Below are 19,026 nucleotides of genomic sequence, written 5' to 3' on the forward strand. Positions count from 1 at the left end.
GAGGGTGGGGATCTGAGACTATGGGGGGCAAAAGTGGCATAGATGGGGGGGGAGGAGATGGGAAGGGGGAAATGGGGGCCTGAGGCTGCAAGGGGCAGGCACTAAGGGAGGGGGTGAATTGTGCAGGTCGGTGGATGACGGGCAGCAGCAGGCAAGCTGCCTGCCCCCCTCCTCTCCTTCGACCTCCTGTCCCTCATTGCTCCTTCCACTGCCTCCCCCAGTGTCTCCCCCACTATTTGCCCCATTCCTGCCCCCTCACCACCACTCACTCCACCCACCACCTACCTGCAGGAGCGCGGGGGATGAATTTAAGATGATCCTCCAGTAATTTAAATTCTGTACATGAAATGTTATAATAAATTGATAAACTTTCTATGTATAGAATCTGATTCTTGAGCAGTCATCTGAGATTTGGTTAAAAATGGTACTTGTCTTCCCTGTACTTGCATAGATGGTACAACGCATTCCCTTTTCTGACGCAGTTAAAAACCCTCCTCAAAGAATTCAGCAATTGCAGATGTGAGGGGGAACATGAAGAACAAGTAAAGAAAGAAAAGTGAACCTTGACTTGGAGGGACCACCAGTGAAAACACAATGAAAGTGGTGTCAGTAGACAAATGCATGTTTAAGCCATTAACGAAAATTAGGTCGTGCATTGGGCAAAAGTCTTTTGAGATGAGGGAACGATGTTCAGAAGCTAGGAATAAATACCGGTATTATTGCCTTTGAGGATGTCTTATGGAGACCATTAGATTGGGAGCTTCATTGTCCCAGGGCAGGGAGGTCTCTCTTGTCATTATTAAAGTTGTGGAATTCCTACCTTAGTGTCGTCTGTTCTATTTCTTGTGTCTTGCCACAAATGCAACCTGTAGATAAGTTGTTTTCCCTTTCAATTATGGGTCTTACTTTGGTCTGAAGAGCTGTCAGGAATTCTTTTCCACTTTTTTTTTTTTAATGACCTGTTTGAGTGAATAATTTATGAAAGTATGCCTAAAAACTAGAGGCTGCTTCTGGGCAATCTGCAACCGGATGGGAGAGGGCCAAATTTTTGGTGAATCTTTCATTCCTTTTGAATTCTTCTTCATCACTCACAGTTGGCAATAAAAGTATCTCTGACAGTAATTGGATTGACTTTCTAGATCCCTGAAGTCTTTTTGAGTTAGTTTTAAATAGCTTCCACTAGCGTAATTTAATCTTACGTGAATAACCTATACTGGTTGTTCTTTGGCGTTCCCAAGGTTATTTGGCATGCTCGCTGCAATGGCATGCTTTGTACTGGTTTGTAAGAGGTAACATGCTGTGCTCTGTTTTCTGTTATGGAGCTTGTATTACACCCCGTGAAGTCACCAGCCCAAGATTACCTTGCTGTTCCGGTTGTTGTTTCTTTTTCAGTACTGCCTCTCGAGTGCTAGTTGGGCTACTGATTGTCCTTGGATCCTTTAATCTCATTCTCATCCATCTGTCAAGTGGAATACCTGCTTCTGTTGTGAAGGTTAAATGATTCAAAGCTCGCCCCCCTCCTACTTGCATTGCAGCTGTTTGTGTGGCTTGGTGCCGAAAGAAGCATCTTCATTTGACATCTCTCCCTCTCCCTCCCTCTCCCCTATCCAGGAGAGAGAGAGAGACATCTTGTTTTTTCTATTTGTGCTTTCTCTTGGGGCTGGAAGGACTTCAACTGTATCTCAGACAAGCTATCAAGCCATATGTGATAGGTGTCTGCCTCATATTGTTAAATAACAGTTTTCAGGGCAGCATCATTCCCTAATAGACTAGTAATTTGTCACTTTTTTTTTTTTAATTTAGCGCTTGCATCCTAAATGTTTGTATTACTGTGCAGAGGTGCATGGAATTAAGCTGTAGGCTTTCATTAGCTGGAATATCAATACCCTGCATCTTAAATTTGTCAGTCATTGCCTGGGCTAGCTTTTCCGTTCTAGCTAGGGGAAGATGAGTCTTGTTTCTATGGGTCTCCTTATGTGAAGGGAATGCATAACGGGGGGGGGGAACAATTCTGATTTTCTTTCTCTTTGAGCCTGCTGATGGTCCTCAACTAAATACTCAGCAGTCCGTCTCTGTAAAGTAATGCATCCCGGAAAGAAAAGACTTCAGAAGTGTTCACTTCTTAGCAAAGCTTGTCTTAATTCTTCTTTTCAAAAAAGACCAGGTCTTTTTCCTTCTCTTGCTAGACACCCAGGGAAGATTAATGGCTGGCACTTTTCTTTAAGCCCCTTTTTATCCTTCGTTCTCTGAACCTCCTTGACTGATACCTATTCATTTCAAGCCTAGGTAGGAATAGGTATAGAAGTAGACAATGTAGTCATCCAGGGGGTCCCAGGGAGATCAAATTTATCTGAGCATGAATAAGTTTTAATTGAAGTTCTTAATGGTCTACTGCTTGAGAGAGTTTCCATTTCAGACTAATGAGATCTTCATCCTGTTTTGAGCATAAATGGCCCCTTCATCTATTGGTATGCTACAATTGTCTGTGTGTATTTTTAGTTCATAGATGTAGCTTTGTGAACTCATACTTACAATTCCTTTGTCACTGTCATCCTAGAGTTTTACCTCTTCTTCTTCTTCTTCCTTTTTTTAAGCTCTTGTTGCTTCAAACAAATAAATGAAAGTTGTTCTTTTAGTAACCGCTAGTGTGAACAGTCTTTAGCCTCAGGAGTTGTCATGTATACATTATAGGCATCTAAATGTAGAAAGGACTAAAAGGGAACAGCTAAAATTCAATAGGGAACTGCTAATTTTTTTTGAAATTTATTTTAGTAACTCTCCACAAAAGAAGTTCAGTTGATTTCCCTCGAGTAATGAGGAAACAGCTGCGCTATCAAATGCTTGTTGAAGTCTGTGACTGATTTACTCAGATCTCTTTTGTGTGTTGAACTCTGTTTGGAGGGGCGGGGGATTTTGCAGTTGGAGTGGGCTTTATTTTATTAAATTGTTTGTCTTTTTTTTTTTTTTAAACCCCTTGGCTTGTAAGAAGCAAGATTTGGAAGGTGAGGTAATATCATTTATTGGACTGACTTCTTCATAGCTGGGGGAGCTGTTAGGCAAGCTTCCTTGGGCACAGGGGCATAGCTTTGTTCCTGAAAGCTCATTGTGCATTTCTCCGAGATATAACATTAGTCTGTTGATAAAAGATATCCTTCCTCTCTCAAACCTTACTTCTCTCATGTTCCCATGGACATCACAGCTACAACTGCATCACTTCTGCAGCTTCATGCATAAAATGTTGTTCGTTAAACATAGTTTATTGTGCTCGTGGCGTTTTGGCTGAATGGCACATCAAAATAGCAATAACTAATGAAAGGAAAAGGATAAAGGTAAAAAGTGGTGAAATCTTTAATGTAGTCAAGGTGGGCTGAAAAGCTATAGAATATGGAACAGGCCTAGGTTATACATGTGAAATGCTTCCAGTAATTTAGAGGAGACGGACTGAAATGAAGGGGACTGGAATTCACCTGCTGGAGCCTGCTAGCACCAGTGCCCAAGTAGATGAACTGATTTAAGAAGTTATGGGGGTAGTCTTCAAAATAATAAGTAGTGTCAAGTTCTGAATTGCAGCTAAGCAAAGACTGGAAGCGTGAAAACTTTGAACTTAGCACCACTAAAAACATTGCAAATCCATAGCATATGCTTAAATATTGGCCCTTCCTAGGCATACAGTTGCACGAGACTGGGCTACACGTGGGCATGGAAGTAAGCAACCCCCAAGTGACTAAAGAAACCTTGACCAAAGGGCTGCATTGACTGAGCCGCTGGCAAGAATGGCATGTGTTGCTGTTTGCATGGCTGTCAGTGCTGCTGAGGCTCTCTGCATATGGTTGAGACCATGCACAATCTTAACTTGCTTTTGATTTATCAAATCCCTCCTTTCGCAGGCCCGGCTTTGCTCCCCACTGCAGCAAATGGGTATTTTGCCCTTTAGGTGTAGCCTGAGCATGAGATGTTTGTTCAAGGTTTTTCTTACAAAAAGTCCTGAAATGGCTCAAATCAAACCCTGGACTACACATTTTGAGCATACGATGATAATGGTGCATTAGATATCACTTTACCCCGTTCGACCATATATACGACAAGTTTATGGTTGACTTGTGTTTTTGGTACGTTGCTTCTTTTGCTGGGAGGCAGATGGAGGTTATCTAGGAAGTATTTTGACTCTAACAGAAATCATGTACCGATTTGGATGAAGGATCTACTACAATATGAATGCCAGAGAGAGGGAAGAGACTTGATTATCACCAAACACTACTGTACCCTGAGGGAAAGTTCAAGAACTCAGACCTTCCCTAACTGCTGTTTTAAATGTCCATGCCACTTACTAGTTAGATCTCTATGTAAAAGATGGTAAGATAAGTTTCTGAACACTCCTCATCTCCTTCCCTCTTCCCCCTTTCCCAACCGTAAATAAGGTAACAGGAAACTTATCTAAGGCCGCTGCAGAAAGTAGGTTTCTATCATGGCTAGTGCTGGTCTTGGGCACTGTATCTAGGCCCCTGCTACACGTTACATACATTGCACAATTCACTGGTTAACTGCACAATAAATTCACCCCAGCCCCGCATGCAAAGTAATTCTCTCTCTATAAAAAGAACTATCCAGCTATAAAAAGTGGCAACCAGCTACAAAGTTAGTTCCTGAAAATGTAACAACTCCTATAGCTGGTTTCTATCCAACTTCAATTTGAACAGGTAGCAAGGCCCTTCAAGTATCTGAGTAACTTGGCTTTAATCATTATAAACCAAACTCTCAGGTATGGACTCCCAGATGCCTGTTTCATAAGGGTGTCTGTCAACCATGTTTCCAGGGACTAGCAGTATTTTCTGGTTGCTCACGTAGCAAGGGTTTAATTTAGGGAACTGAAGCTCAAAGGTTTTCAAAGCCTGCTGCTGATCTGTGTGACGGGATGGCAGTTGCACATGATCCTTTGACTGAGAAGAACATTTAAAATTGATCTGTAAAATACAAATACACGTTTCATTTATGCTCGGAGCATAGCTTCTATTGACTTTTGTGTCTGTACCTATAGGTGCCTGCACATCTGCACATTTGGCACTCTGTAAAATGAGCAATATAGTAGGTAACCACATGTAGGAAGTTTTCTGATGGAAAGAAACATTTTCTACTGTTAAGACAGGAAATCAGGTCTACGTCTCCTACAGTTTCTGTTTCAGTAGTTGCTACTGATTCAACGTGACACTGAAGGTCCTTAGCCATTTTACAGGTCCAGCAACTGAGGCATACTTGCCTTATAGCTCCTGCAGCCAAGCCCGGTGGCCGTGGGCTGAGTCCAGTGGCTCCACAGGCTGCAGATCGTGACCCCCTGCTGTAATGGATTATGTGTTGTTAATGATAGCCCCAGTCTAAATTGCTCTTCTGTATTGTGAACAGAGACATACATTGGCATGTACATGAACGGAGACATAGCAGGTTCCGTAGGCTCATAAAATTCATAGATATCAAGGTGTTTGGGGCCATAAACTCCATGAAATTCAATATACAGTTTCCAGATGAGACAAACTCTATGTTAAATTGACACACTTACATGTGTTGATTCACATCAAGGTAGATGGCAAATAAGGCTGAGCTTCTCATCAAGCACTTAAACTAAAACAAATCCTCAAATAGAAACATCTAATGGTTTTGATGTTTGTTCTAGATTTGTAGCTTTTAAAATATAAAATGTCTCCCTCATAATGTTCTATTTTTTTTTTCTTTGTATCAAGTCCTGGTTTCCATTTTGGTAGATAAGGTTAAATTTTGAAATGAGCCTATAGACGCATTTATTTTTGCAGTTACACATTTGAAAGTTTAGCTCGACTCCAATATAGCACTCCTGGCTTAGTGTACTTGCCCTGTGACTAAAGTTAGCGTATGATTAATTCTTCTGTGCAGTGCTGTGCATTAATTGCTGGCATGGTGAGAACTGATGGCTTAAGCAGAAATAGACATTTTTATAACTAGTATGTTGTTTTATAGTGCATACTCTGAACTTTGCAGTGCAAGCCTGCAATAACTTTTGAATCTTGTTCACTGCTTTGCATTTCCATGAATCTTTTTCATGCAAATTTAAAAATGTCTGGGCCAGAGCACACCTTGAAAGCGCACAACACTTGTGTTAGGCATTTGAAAGCTATGAATCAGTAGAGCCTAAATGAAGGTGGTAAGTACCTTTATGGGTGATGCACTCGAGCTCTTTCTAGCAGAATGCCACCAGATTAACTTGCTTTATAATTCTACTTCCTTTTATTTTATAATGGGCCCCCACATAACTTGGCTAACCTGAGAGAGCCTGGTTTCAGTCTGGTTCTGAAGATGGGGCATGTTAGCAGCTGTGCTCACTTGGACAAGTGACAGCATAAGGCTGGGCGCTCTGAGCTCTTCCTAATTTCATCCAAATCTGTGTATACAGGAATGATGAATCTCAAATGAAGATAAACCAACCGACTGCTGCAGTCTTTCTCAAGAGGGTTTGAGCATGTGGCCTGCCAGCTTATCCGTGTAACCGCTTGTGTTGCAGAACGCACTCTAAGCCTGTGTGGCTGTCGTAGGGGGTCCGGTCATGCTGCTAAGGAAACTAGCCCTGGAAACGGGACGGAAAAAACACCTTGGGGTGCCCCATGCTCTTCAGCATGACAGAAACCCAGGCCTTGAACCCTCCACACATCCTTACCACCTTGTTCCCTGGATTAGTGTGCACAAAGCAGGAGCTGGTGGAGGTTCATCTTCTTTCATCAGTGCAGGACTAGGCACTCTGTAGACATGTTTTAAGATGGGGATACTCTAGCTACAGCTCCCAAGCTGCAAGTAGCTCTTCATTTATGCTCTCTGCTCTCATTCCTCCCCCACAGTGTTTTAAAAGTGTATGCATTAGTCTAGTAAATGCCAAATTATTATCTGTTGGCATAATTAGTATGCTGTAGTCCCTCTCCTGAAGTGCAGGTGTTAGTCATGGTTTTCCTAGGGGTGCATATGATGTGGCTCTTTGGCTAGCTAGCGCTGACGGCTTACGTGGCTCCCGAGCTGCTCATGGTGAAATATCACTGCCAGCACTCATCTTCCCTCGTTTGAAATAGCAATATGCTTTACCTAAGTAACTAGTGATATGTCAGTTTTCTCCGGGCAAAAGGCGCAGCCAAGATAGGCTAGTGTAGTGCTCTCTCAAGAGAATTGCTAGGTCAAGCTCGGGAGATGACTGGTTTTTAGTGCAATAAAAAACGACACTGTCTTTGCTGGGTCTCTTTCCTGTAAGTCGACCAAGAAATGAGCCTCTTATTAATAATGAGGGCAGTTCCACAGGTGGTTGCTTTCTTAACTTGTTAGTTTACAAATTCCAGTATGCTTTCTACGGATATAACAGTAGCCTTTTAATGCAATATATAATTAGCAACCTGAAGGCTTACTTCTGCATCACTTCCACAGAAGTACTTAAAACATTTGTCCTGTTCCTTGGCACTCTGGCTGTTAAACTTCCTTCTATTACTTTAAGCATTAAATTTGAATAGCTTAATTTAATTTTTACATTGCCAGTTGCTTAGCAACTGACAAGAGAAAAAAATAAGTGCAGCTAATTTAGTTCTATTACTGATAAGTTACTGTCTCGCATATAGAAACTTATTTGTAAGAGGGCTAATCAGCTGTCATCCTCAATTTTCGCGAGGGAGAATTTTAAGTTAATGGTGTCTGAAGTCGGTAAAAGATGAGGTCATGCCTCAGGACCTGAGTTCACCTCTGAGCTATGATGCATTGCTTACCTTTGCTTGGTAAAGGTAGTGGAACAATTGCCACTTTCCTGCCTCCCTGGCTCTCTCTGTCTTGCCATGTCACCTCTTAAAGAAAAAGAAAAGAGTCTCAATAGCCTTTCTCTGCCTCGGTACTAAAACATAAGTATCTTTGAAGGTATATTATAAAGTATATTGATATCTGAAGCCTTTATATTGGTGAAATAGCCTTTATATTAGTGAAATAGCCGCCACTTGATAATATTTAAATATGTTGACTCAAACTCATGTTAAATTTGTCTGTCTATGGGCATGAGAGGGGTTTAACGCATCTCTGAATCTTACTTGAAGCTACTACCACTTCAAATGTTGAATACAAACAGGTTAAGGATTCAGCTCTTTCTGTTTTTGCTTCAGAAGTTTGGCAACAAGTTGTTGTTTTTTTTTCTCTTGTTCTAAAAAAAAAATCATTTGAGGGGCAGCGTTCTTGTTGCCCAAAAATAGCACTTTGGTATATCAATTTTCCTGGAATTCCTTTATAAACCTTCCTATGCAGCTGAAATGTTTGCACAATATTATAAGTAAAAATGAGTAATTGCAAATGGCTGAAGCTTTCATATTTCTCTTTTTTTTTTTTCATAGATTGCCTGTTTAAGCTATGTCCTATGAACCGGTACTCTGCTCAGAAACAGTTCTGGAAAGCAGCAAAACCAGGAGCTAACAGCACTACAGATGCAGTATTACTCAATAAACTACATGTAAGTGTTTGCAATGGTTGGACGGAAGCTAAAAACAAATCTTGCATTCTTTTAGTCTCTTGTACTGTCTGTGTGATAGCAACAAACTGCACACATTTAATTTTGAGCTATTTTTAAAACAGGAGGTACCTTTTGAAGTAGAGAATCAGTGTACAGATTCCTTTGAGATGGCCCACTTGGCTCTAGTCCTCTGAATTTGGTTATGCGTTGGAGAAAATCTGTATAGATAGACTATTCATGGTCTGCATGCCCTGATGTTGGTATATGGGTTCATGCGAGCTTAATAATAAACTTCTGACATACTCATATAAGAGGGTAACGATTGCTGTCTATGGCATTTCGATTTAAGTGGTCGCCATCTGTCAGAAACTTTAACATGAGGGATACATTTTCAAATGGGGTAAACTTGCATCCCTTCACTAAAGTTGGGATACATTAGAATAGGTAGCTCCGCTATCTGAGAATCTGGCCAGTTAAATAATACCAATACCCCAGACCTCAATCCTCCTATTCATTTTCTTGCAAACTTTGGTTTTGCGTCTGCCCTGTCAAAAACAAGTTTTCATACATATTGAGCAGTTGAAGACCTGGTAAGGCTATGGGTTCTAGCTCTCAATTTTGAAGAAATGGCTTGAGTATTTTATATAAACAGCATGTTAAATAAACTGTTTACCTTAAAACTCTATGGCTGGAGTATTTTTATGTTGAAAGTACAATGCTAAATATTTTAGTCCTATCAAAGCCTGTGTTAAATATAACTGTAAACCAACCTTGTAAGAAAGCATTGTGTACAGACGGCTCTAAGGTCAGCCTTTGCAGGAAGTAGTGAACAGAGACCGAGTATTAGAATCCATTTTTTTTCCCTTTTTTAACCCGTGATTTTATAACCTCGAAGCCTTGACTAAGTAGTAACTTTATGCGTATAAGGTCAGTACTCTACAAACGCCCCAACCTCCCTTTTCCCCCCGGAAAAAAAAAAGTCAAATTTTAGCTCTGAGGTTAAAGTGACAAATGTTTCTGGGTTTTTTTGTTGGTTTTTGTTTTTGGTTTTTTTGCCTAAAAAGAGAGAAAACACAAACCACTACCAAGTGAGCAAAGAGATAGAGTGCACTCAACTTTCAGTCAGCTGGTTTTGGGGGGAACAATACCTTTAGAAATATGGTGAATAACACTGACTCTTCTATCGTATAGTTCCGGTTATATACCTTTTGAAGCTGGATTTTTGCATTTTCAAAGCAGGCTAAAGTCTCAATGTGCTCGGTCTCGATTCCTGTCAGGTGTGCAAGATCAATCATGCCAAAGAGAAACTTGCTCAGAAGTACCAAGACTTATTACTAGGGGGTCTACTTAAATCGCAGAGAAACTAAATAATTTTTGTGGGTTTGTTGTGGCATAAATAGCCAATTCCATGAAAATGTCCTGGATATGCTCTGGACGCCCCACCCCTCAGTGCTGATTGGTGGAGAGGCCCTGGCAGGGGGAAGAGGGAGTGGCCCGCATCTCATCTGCTACCCTTTCATGCCGCCCTGCCAGCTGGCGCCTTGCCCTCACCCCCACACTTCTGTATGGGCTGTGAAGCTGGGCCACAGTGGCAGTAAGGACAGCTGGCTCCCATTGGGGAGCCAGCATTTTATTTTAATGGGTATTTTGGTTGTTGGGGTTTTTTGTATTTTTCATTGATGGTCCCAGATTTTGCCGTTTCCACAAAAGCCGTAGGATTGCAAATCGATTGCAAATCCCCTTACTATTCATTTATGCTGAAGAAAGATTTAGTGTCTTGGTTTGCATGCTAGATAAAACGTACAGGGCATATGCAACACTGAGTCATCCTTCAGGGAGGCTATATGGTTTTGTAGGACAGAAGGTGACCCGACACGTGTCACTTGCGTTTTGCACCTTTTATTTCCTCCCAGTTTTGTATGGAAGTCACGTACGTTGACACACTACCAGTAAGTAATTAAAGGGGTGTATAGAATATACAGGAACAACCCTAGTATTATGGTTATAGGGGAAAATGGCCAAATAGCCATGTTCAGCTGTCTTCTATTCTACACTTTTTTTTGTCAGTTCATAGTAATATTTAATGAAATGTTAGTGATCCAAGACTTACCCACAATCACTTGCCTTTTATGGCTTCTGTTTGTCTACCAGTGGAATTTATTATCAACTACTGTGGAGTATCCAGTGCGAAGGTCAGGTTATTTTAAGTTAATGCCATTTAAGGGATTTAAAAATCTGGGACACTTGACTGGAATCAAGAATCAACGCTATTTGAAAAGCTGACATCTAGTGGTCATTAAATGAAGTGGTTCTTTCCAAGTGGGCACATTTAATGCTGTTGATTCCATCCATGCTGGAACCCATCCAGGGTTAACTTTTTTTTTTTATTCAACCATACCTACACACAATGCACAACTTTCTTTGTTGAAGTAAATGCAGCATCCAAGCCTCCATGGAGATAAATGTCCCTGCCTTGCCTTGTTGTTGAGACCCTGGTGCCTTGCAAGATTGGGCCTAGACTTGCTTCAAAAAGCCTTGCGTTATAGAGTACCGTAATCTGAAACTGAGCAAAGCAACGTGATATCAGAGTTTAAAATTTTTGTACATTAGATGTTTGGGGATTTCTGGGGTAATGAAAGGTGCAAATAGACAATCCAGTGGAGATTCAGCAAAACTTCCAAAAAAATGATTGAAGATCCAGCAGTGGAAGAAATATAAGCATTTTCTACCAGCCTCTGCTCTCTCTTCATCTGTGATTTCGGTTGAACCTCATTGTCATGCAGCTTTCAGACTTGGCTGATGCATGTAGGTGACAAAGCATCTCCTCCAGGTATCTGAGCAGGAGTGACTTCCTAGGATGGCTGCAGGAGGTTTGAGATCCATAACTAAAAACAGTCGATGCCTAGATTTTAAAACGAATGAAATATCTCTGCCAGCAGGAGTTCGGGTTCTTCCCTTAAGTTCTTCATACGTGCTAGCCTTGATGCAAGTTGCAAAACAAATGGCTTAAAAACACTGTGGTTAAATTGCGGAAAACTAGAAAAACAAAATGGAAACTAAGTTAGAAGAAAAGACAGTGGCATGGCAATTGCATTAGGGGTTCAGAAACTGATACGGGTAGGTCGTAAGTAAAGTTTTAGTTTTGAGTAATCCTAGCAGATAATCATCTGAACTTCCACTGTGCCTGACTTGAACTTGGTTCTCCTGTCTTGCTGTTATGTGCTTTGAACCTTGCCCACTTTTGGGTAGTGAAGACCTATCAGTTCTTTCGTTCTGGTGCTGTTTATAAATGTGGAAAGAAGTTCAGCACGTGAATACAGTGGCTAAGTTTGCCATGAAGCTGTTCAGGAGGAGAGAGGTCCTCTGTGGCAAAGTGAAATAGGTAACCTTCTGGAATATGCATTGTATAGAAATAAATTGAACCTTCAGTACTTTTTTATTTAAAAAAAACAAAAAAACCAAAAAAACCCTTCCTCCTTTTTTTTTTTTTATTCTTAAGTCAGTAGGGAAGGGATTTTTTTTTTTTTTTCTTCTCCCACTCATCTTCCTTGTTTCCTCCTTTATGTTCTAATCTTCTGGCTTGATTTTTCTTTATAGAGTTTATTTTCTTTTCATGTTTTATTCAAAAAGCTTTGGATGGTTTGAAGTCAAAACGTAGGTGCCATGAAGCTGCTGCTTTGTTACAGTATCGCTTAGATAGTACAGATTCAATCAGAATCCTTCCTGAAAACTGTAAGAGAAGAAATCTGATCACCAGTTTCAAATAGTTACTGCTGTTTCCAGCTCTATGAAATGCCTTGATGTTCTCTCAAAGTAAATAGTTGGCAGCGTTCTTTATTCCTATCACTGTAATTTCCTCCTTACATTTCAGCATGCGGCCGATTTGGAAAAGAAACAGAATGAAACGGAAAACAGGAAGCTTCTGGGAACAGTTATCCAATATGGCAATGTTATCCAGGTATGCTGAGGCTCTACTCAACCTGTCTATAGTCTGAGTCATCCGTAAGCTCTGTACAGACTCGCTCAAAACAGCAAGGTACAAGTACACTTCAAAGCAGTGGATACCAGTGTGTAGTTTTGCATGGCTTGACTGGGTATCAAAGAGCAGGTTTTCCATTGAGAGAGGCTAAGTATGACTGCAACTTGAGTGTCAGATTTATTTAGTTATTTTTTTTAAGCAAGATACAGTGCCATAAATGTTGAGGTTATTATGTGGATACGCTGATTTAGAAGACCTTTTCTTGTTCATTTCCTTGGCTTGGCAACCTGGTACGTGGCAGATGCATAGTGCAATACCATTCTGTACATCCTGCATCTCCCTAACTTGGTACCCCAACCTTCCAAAAACAAATGTGACCCAGAGTAATCGATCCACCAGGATTCCTGCGTTCCACCATAATAAAGCGGACTTGAAAGAAATGGGGTAAGCAATTCCTTGCTGAAGGAGTGCACTTGCCAAGTCATGCAAAATAACAATGAAAGTCGTGAACACCAAAAACTAAGATAACTGGGGAATGCCATGATAATTGATGATAAGCTTTTTTCTTAATAAATGCTGTTAAGCCTGAAATGTTCCAGTCCCTTCTAACACGCAGGTTCAATGAGCCTGCTTTGCCAGATCATAATTGGTTGGTGGGATGAAAAGTGTGAGGGAAGTTGTCTAAGTCTTTTAGGTTTTGAAAAACTTTGATATGCAAATAGTTTCAACTGTATTCTCTGACATATCTGCAGCCAGAGTAGATGGCGAAGTGCTGAGTTCCTCTCCCCTGTTCAAAAGAGAAGGTACTCGTCTGTGTTCAACAGCCGTTACAGCTTTTGGAACAACTTCAAAGAGTCTGATTTATTGTAGTTCGTTCTTAATCAAGCTCAAGTGTAACACTAGCATCATCCTGGTAGCACTGTAATCCTCTGAGTGATATTTGTTTGTTAGTTTTCAGGTGAATCATGTCATGGGCTGGAACAGCAATGTGCTAGCTGCTTTCTGATATACATTTTTAATCGGATAAAAAATAAAGCCTACAGCTTGACTTTTTTTTAATTAATCCAAACCACTGGCCTTTGTCCAAAAATGTCATCATGTCAAATGTTACGATCAAGGCCTCCATGCGGTTATGAGGGGTGCCTGCATGTTGTCCTCTGTCTTTTTGTATGGCAGACATGTTCTGGGATTAATAGACATGTCCAAATAGTCAACAGAAGCATTGTCTTGGCCAAAAGCATCCCCTTAGTCTTAATTGCTTAAAATTTGGCCTTGATAAATATGGCTAGACAAATCTATCTAAGGGATGGCCTGTTGTACCCTAGGCATCAGTGGTGATCACATCTAGTCCCTTACAGTATAGTTTCTCAACCTGTGGCATGCGTACCCCTGGGGGTACGTGAGACGCAGGCAGGCGGTACACATTTGCCCCAACACTCGCTCTCTTTTGCCCTCTTTTCCTCTCAAAACTATGGCAAAAAAATTTGGCGTGCCGTGCATTCTGTAGCACGTTAAATTCCCCAGTAATAATTTGGTTCAGCCCTCCTAGCTTTGGGCCACATCACCTCTAGCCCAGGTACCTACTTGAGTTGTGCATCTCTGATGCAAAAGGTGGCAACCCTACCCACACCAGATCAGGCATCTGTCATATCATGGCCTTATATACACAGCCCTTCTTCCAACATATGGCATACATTAGTCTGTAACTATAAAATTCCCTGGAAAATTGAGTGTTGGGGTACTTATTAAAATTTTCAGAAGCTAGGGGGTACTTGCTACTTAAAAGGTTGAGAAACACTGTCTTACAGTGAACTCTTGCCAGTTTTGATGAGCTGAAGGGTAAGAACAACACTTTAGGAAGTTAACAGAGGGTAGCTTTTCTTCATGGTCTCCCGTCTCAAAATGAATGTGGCTTCTTGAGAGCAGCCTCACATGCCCCTCTTATGGAGAATGGCTTTGTCACCAGCATCTCATAATCTGTGACGTCAGGCTGCCAAAGGCCTGTCATTGCCAGCAAGGCAATTTAATAGTAATTTACATTACGTGAAATTGTTTTGTTACGTGAAACGGTCCAAAGCCTGATGCAAAATGTCTCAAAAAAAAAAAAAAAATCCTATTAATTCTCATTCCTGATGATGACTGGGATAGTCTATCTACTGTGAAGTCCATGATCGGGGTTGGGTTTAAAGGGCAACACTGTTGGAATTTATTCCTAAAAAGGCTGAATTTTTTTATTTTATTTTTTTTTATTTCTCTTCTAGCTGTTGCATTTAAAAAGTAACAAATACTTAACGGTAAATAAGAGGCTCCCAGCTCTGCTAGAGAAGAATGCAATGAGAGTGACTCTGGACGAAGCTGGAAATGAAGGTTCCTGGTTCTACATACAACCTTTCTACAAACTGCGTTCCATAGGAGACAGTGTACGTGCAGAAGAAGATTGGAAGAGAAGGGCTTATTTTGTGTAAAACGCAAACTGCTTGTCTCTGTAGCTTCCCTAGCACGCAACTAGTTAGAAACATAGATATCTTTGTGTGTGTAATGTTGCGGCAACAGCTTTTTCCCTGTGCTGAAATGAGGGGGAGGGCATTGCTATGGCAACTCGTGTTTTGGAAACAAGGGCCGGTTAAAGATGGGAAGGAATAAGAGATCCAATATAGGAGCCTTCTAAATCCCTACCAACTTCCAAATGATGCGAAACATTAAATCACTTAGGAAGCTTGGAGAAATGTAATCAGTATACTGGTTCACAGTCATGGCACTGAGTCAGATTGTATCATAAATGTCTATGTGAGGAATTGGGTAATAACTAAGGCCAAATGGCTGCATTCTGTGCGAGAGGTATGGACAAGTGCTTATTTTATTTATTTATTTATTTATTTATTTATTTATTTATTTTGATTTGGGGCTCTTGCTTTCAGAGCTCTTATTCCAGTTTGGGGGCAAGAGAATGAACTCAACACTGTGTAGCTTATTTTAACCTGAGCTGAACAGCTTTACTCTCGTTACAAGAATATCTTGAAGACGAATGTGGTTTGAGTTGGTTTACAGTCCATTAATGTCCCATTAATCTTTCCTCTTTCTCTGTGCTTGGGGAAAGTCAGGCTTCCTCATGTAAGTAATTTGGTGTGGACTCCGTTGGTTTAAAGTAAGACGTGAAAGTTTTGGATACATGAATGTGGGAGTTTTGCCTATAGGGCTTCCACCCTTCATTATAAAGGGTGCTTACTTTTTATCTCGGGTCCCTGCATGATTTTTAGGGACCTGACCTTGTTAATGAGGGAGATTCGTATAGGTCAGAAGCCATAAGGTCCTTCTGGTGGAGATTTTTTTGAATGATCTTTGGTTTTACCTGAAGTCACAGAGTCCAACCTCCACCTTGGGCCAAAAACATCTTGAGCTAAACTATCCCAGGCAAATTGTTTGTCTAAACTTTTAAGAACTTCATGATGGATTCTGCAGCTTCTATGAGCAATCTGATCCATTAGCTTTGTTACTTTTCCTAGTCCAATGTTCTTCTTAATACGTAGCCTAAATCTCTCGTTGCGACTTAAGTCCATTTTTTCTTGTTCAGTCTCCTGTGGTCTGTCCTTTACCCTGTTTGTAACATAATCAATTCCCCTTCAGCTTCCTCTTCAGACTAATTGGTTCCAATAATCTTCTGGACTTCCTTCATATGTTTGGCTGTAGACATCTAATCAGCTTTTTGTCCTCTGGGCTTCATTTCTTGCAATGCAGTGCCCAAAACTGGAAGCCAGCATGAAGTCTGGGCATTGTTGAATGGAATTGGCATTCCAACTTTCCTCTCTGTATGGTATTAGCTGTTTTTTTTTTGTTTTTCTAATAACATTCCATTATTGGTTTCATCTTAACTTGTGATCCACCATAACCCCCAGATCCTTTTGTTTTTTCAGTAGAAATTAGTTGTTAGATGTCAGCCACTGTAATAACAGTATAAAAGTATGGAAGACCACTGCTTAGTTGGGGAATTGTAGCTTTCCTTTAAGCCACTCAGCCTAGTTGTGTGGATAATCTCGTGTCTTAATGACTTAACGACTCTGAACATCTTAAATATCCACTTCCTTTTGAAACCCTCAGGATGTGGAGTTTTTTTTGCTTTGGGGTTGGTTTGTTTTTTGGGGGGGGGATATTTTTTTTTCCTATTTGCTCTAGCCAGAAAGCTCTTTAAATGACAGCAGAATCCTTACTGTCATGATTTTCACCCCAAATTCTCCCCTGGTTTGGGGGTTTTGTGTGTTTGGTTTTTTTGATTGTGTTGTACCTGTCTCTAGGTTGTCATTGGAGACAAAGTGGTCCTAAATCCTGTTAATGCTGGCCAGCCCCTTCATGCCAGTAGCCATCAACTGGTTGATAATCCTGGGTGTAATGAGGTAAGCTTTAAAATACAGAGGAAACCCAACCCAAAGGTGGCCCAGAAATTAGAAAATAGAGATGGAAGGGACCTCTGGCTTCTTGAGTGTTATGGAAGCAATATTCTCAGGAGCTTGCTTGGGGGGCATGTATGCCTTGCTATACAATGTCCCTTCCCTCCCTTCTAGTGAGGTAACAATATTGTCCAGCTTTATTCCTTCATGGTGGGTGAATAGTTTGGTAGAGGATGGCGCTAACTAGTTTGGGCAACTAACAAATCCAGAAAAGAGTGAGTGAATTTAGCCAACTACCTGGCTGCAACTGAAACATTATAGTACAGTTTTTTCCTTTCCCATGATGCATAATATGACCTCGTCATGGGATAACTTGGGATCTAATTTATTGTGACTTGTTGGAAGGAAGAGTGTAGGCCTTAGGCTTCTTTGAGTGATATTTTTTTTTTCTCCCAAATAGTAGTAAACTGGGAATAATAATCTGTTTGAAATCTCTGCATTCTGAACAGTAAAGCGCTTTTGTTGCTATGCTTCATCCAGCTGTTAGTGTAACTTAATGCTATCAGTTTTCATTTTAGGTCAACTCTGTGAATTGCACTACAAGCTGGAAAATAGTCCTCTTCATGAAATGGAGTGATAACAAAGATGATATCCTAAAAGGGGTATGTTTGGAAACTCCTCTTGCTTCTGGCTTTTCAATAGTGCATTCTACCTGTGCTGACCAGGCTGTCTTGCTTTCGATAGGGAGATGTAGTGAGGCTGTTTCATGCAGAGCAGGAGAAGTTTCTCACTTGTGATGAGCACAGAAAGAAGCAGCATGTCTTCCTGAGAACCACCGGGAGACAGTCGGCCACTTCCGCAACAAGTTCAAAAGCACTGTGGGAAGTTGAGGTAAGGATGGGCAACCAAGGCTGAGTTAGGTGGTCTTTTGTTGTAGCAATACGTGCTTTTATTTTAAACCTAAATCTATAGGAATTTTTTATGCAAAAATCCTTGTCCAGAATTTGAAGTCTGAGTCTAGAAATTTCCTTGTTTACCAACATTGCTAGAATTTTTCCAATATGAAAATATCGTTCGAACTTCAAACCCTGCAGCAAACCCTGGGCTTTCAAATACAGGTTTGTGACGACTCGGAACAAAAGAATGAGACGAGCCTTAATGAACGCTTTTTTATTTTCTCACCAACCTCTGGTATTAAAATAAACAAATTTCTGTTGCCTTGACTTCTGGCAAAGATTTCTATTTTGGGCATGGAATTTAAGTATGTATGGCCTTTTTTGATGACAAACTTTTTGCTTCATCAGTGTAGCAGCATAACTTTAAAGATGTTCTATCACCCTCGCCTAGTCCTTGAACCCATCAGCTAGAGCTCTAGTTTCTTTCTTGTCTGAACAGAAGGATAATAAGCACGGGATTCGAGGACCGTTCTGTACAGTTTTGTAAAAAGTTTGATACACTTCAACTGAGTCTAGTGGGACTTTCCAAAGATCCAAAAAGAATGGTAGGGAAAGCATAATCTTCCAAAGACCTGCTGTTTAGTCTTCCTGAGCAAGCCAAACACCAGCTTTAAGACTTCTGAGTTATCGCTCTGCCAATATGTGCCATAAGCCCTTGTCTTCATTCTCAGGAGCCACAAAGTTTAAAGTTCAAAATTGGGGTCAGTGCATTGTCTAGCTGCAAATGCAGACCGTTTGTGTATAGAAGAATTTGAAGTGCGAGACTCTGTTGTAAGTCCTCGGTGACTCTCAATCTCAGATTGGAAAAGCTGTTGTCATTTCTTGTTCTATTTATGTTCTAAAATTTAACCTTCCACTTTCTAGGTGGTGCAACATGACCCATGTCGTGGTGGTGCCGGTTATTGGAATAGTCTTTTTCGATTCAAACATCTTGCTACAGGACACTACTTAGCAGCAGAGGTAAGTATGATGAGAGCTTACAGAGTCTGCTCCATCATCTCAAAGTCTCATCTTCCCAAGTATCTTTGCTTGCCCACCTAAATGTGAAAAAATATGAATGGAGGAGAGAAGTGTTTCAAGATACAGTAGTGCCAGGAATTGAATCGTGTAAGAGTAGGTGGTACCAGTGTCCTGGACCCATGAAACAAAATGCTTTCTTGAAAGTGGCTTGAAAACCAGTGCGTTATGTAGATAGCAGTCCATTGCATTTTCTATCAGGTTACA

The 19,026-nt window shown here is 40.7% G+C and overlaps 1 protein-coding gene across 3 annotated transcripts in view; it reads left to right on the top strand.

Annotated features, from left to right (window-relative positions):
- The window catches only part of ITPR1 (inositol 1,4,5-trisphosphate receptor type 1), a 219,001-nt gene that overhangs the window by 53,426 nt on the left and 146,549 nt on the right, over positions 1-19,026 (top strand). For all 3 annotated transcript variants that reach the window (XM_059715848.1, XM_059715849.1, XM_059715850.1), the window contains exons 4-10: positions 8,370-8,485; positions 12,357-12,443; positions 14,726-14,884; positions 16,754-16,852; positions 17,425-17,508; positions 17,591-17,737; positions 18,667-18,762. In XM_059715848.1, coding sequence (XP_059571831.1) covers positions 8,370-8,485; positions 12,357-12,443; positions 14,726-14,884; positions 16,754-16,852; positions 17,425-17,508; positions 17,591-17,737; positions 18,667-18,762 — 788 coding nt within the window. The remainder of the gene's footprint in view (positions 1-8,369; positions 8,486-12,356; positions 12,444-14,725; positions 14,885-16,753; positions 16,853-17,424; positions 17,509-17,590; positions 17,738-18,666; positions 18,763-19,026) is intronic.

This window comes from Alligator mississippiensis, chromosome 12 (genome assembly GCF_030867095.1).
Source record: "Alligator mississippiensis isolate rAllMis1 chromosome 12, rAllMis1, whole genome shotgun sequence".
Lineage (NCBI taxonomy): Eukaryota > Metazoa > Chordata > Crocodylia > Alligatoridae > Alligator > Alligator mississippiensis.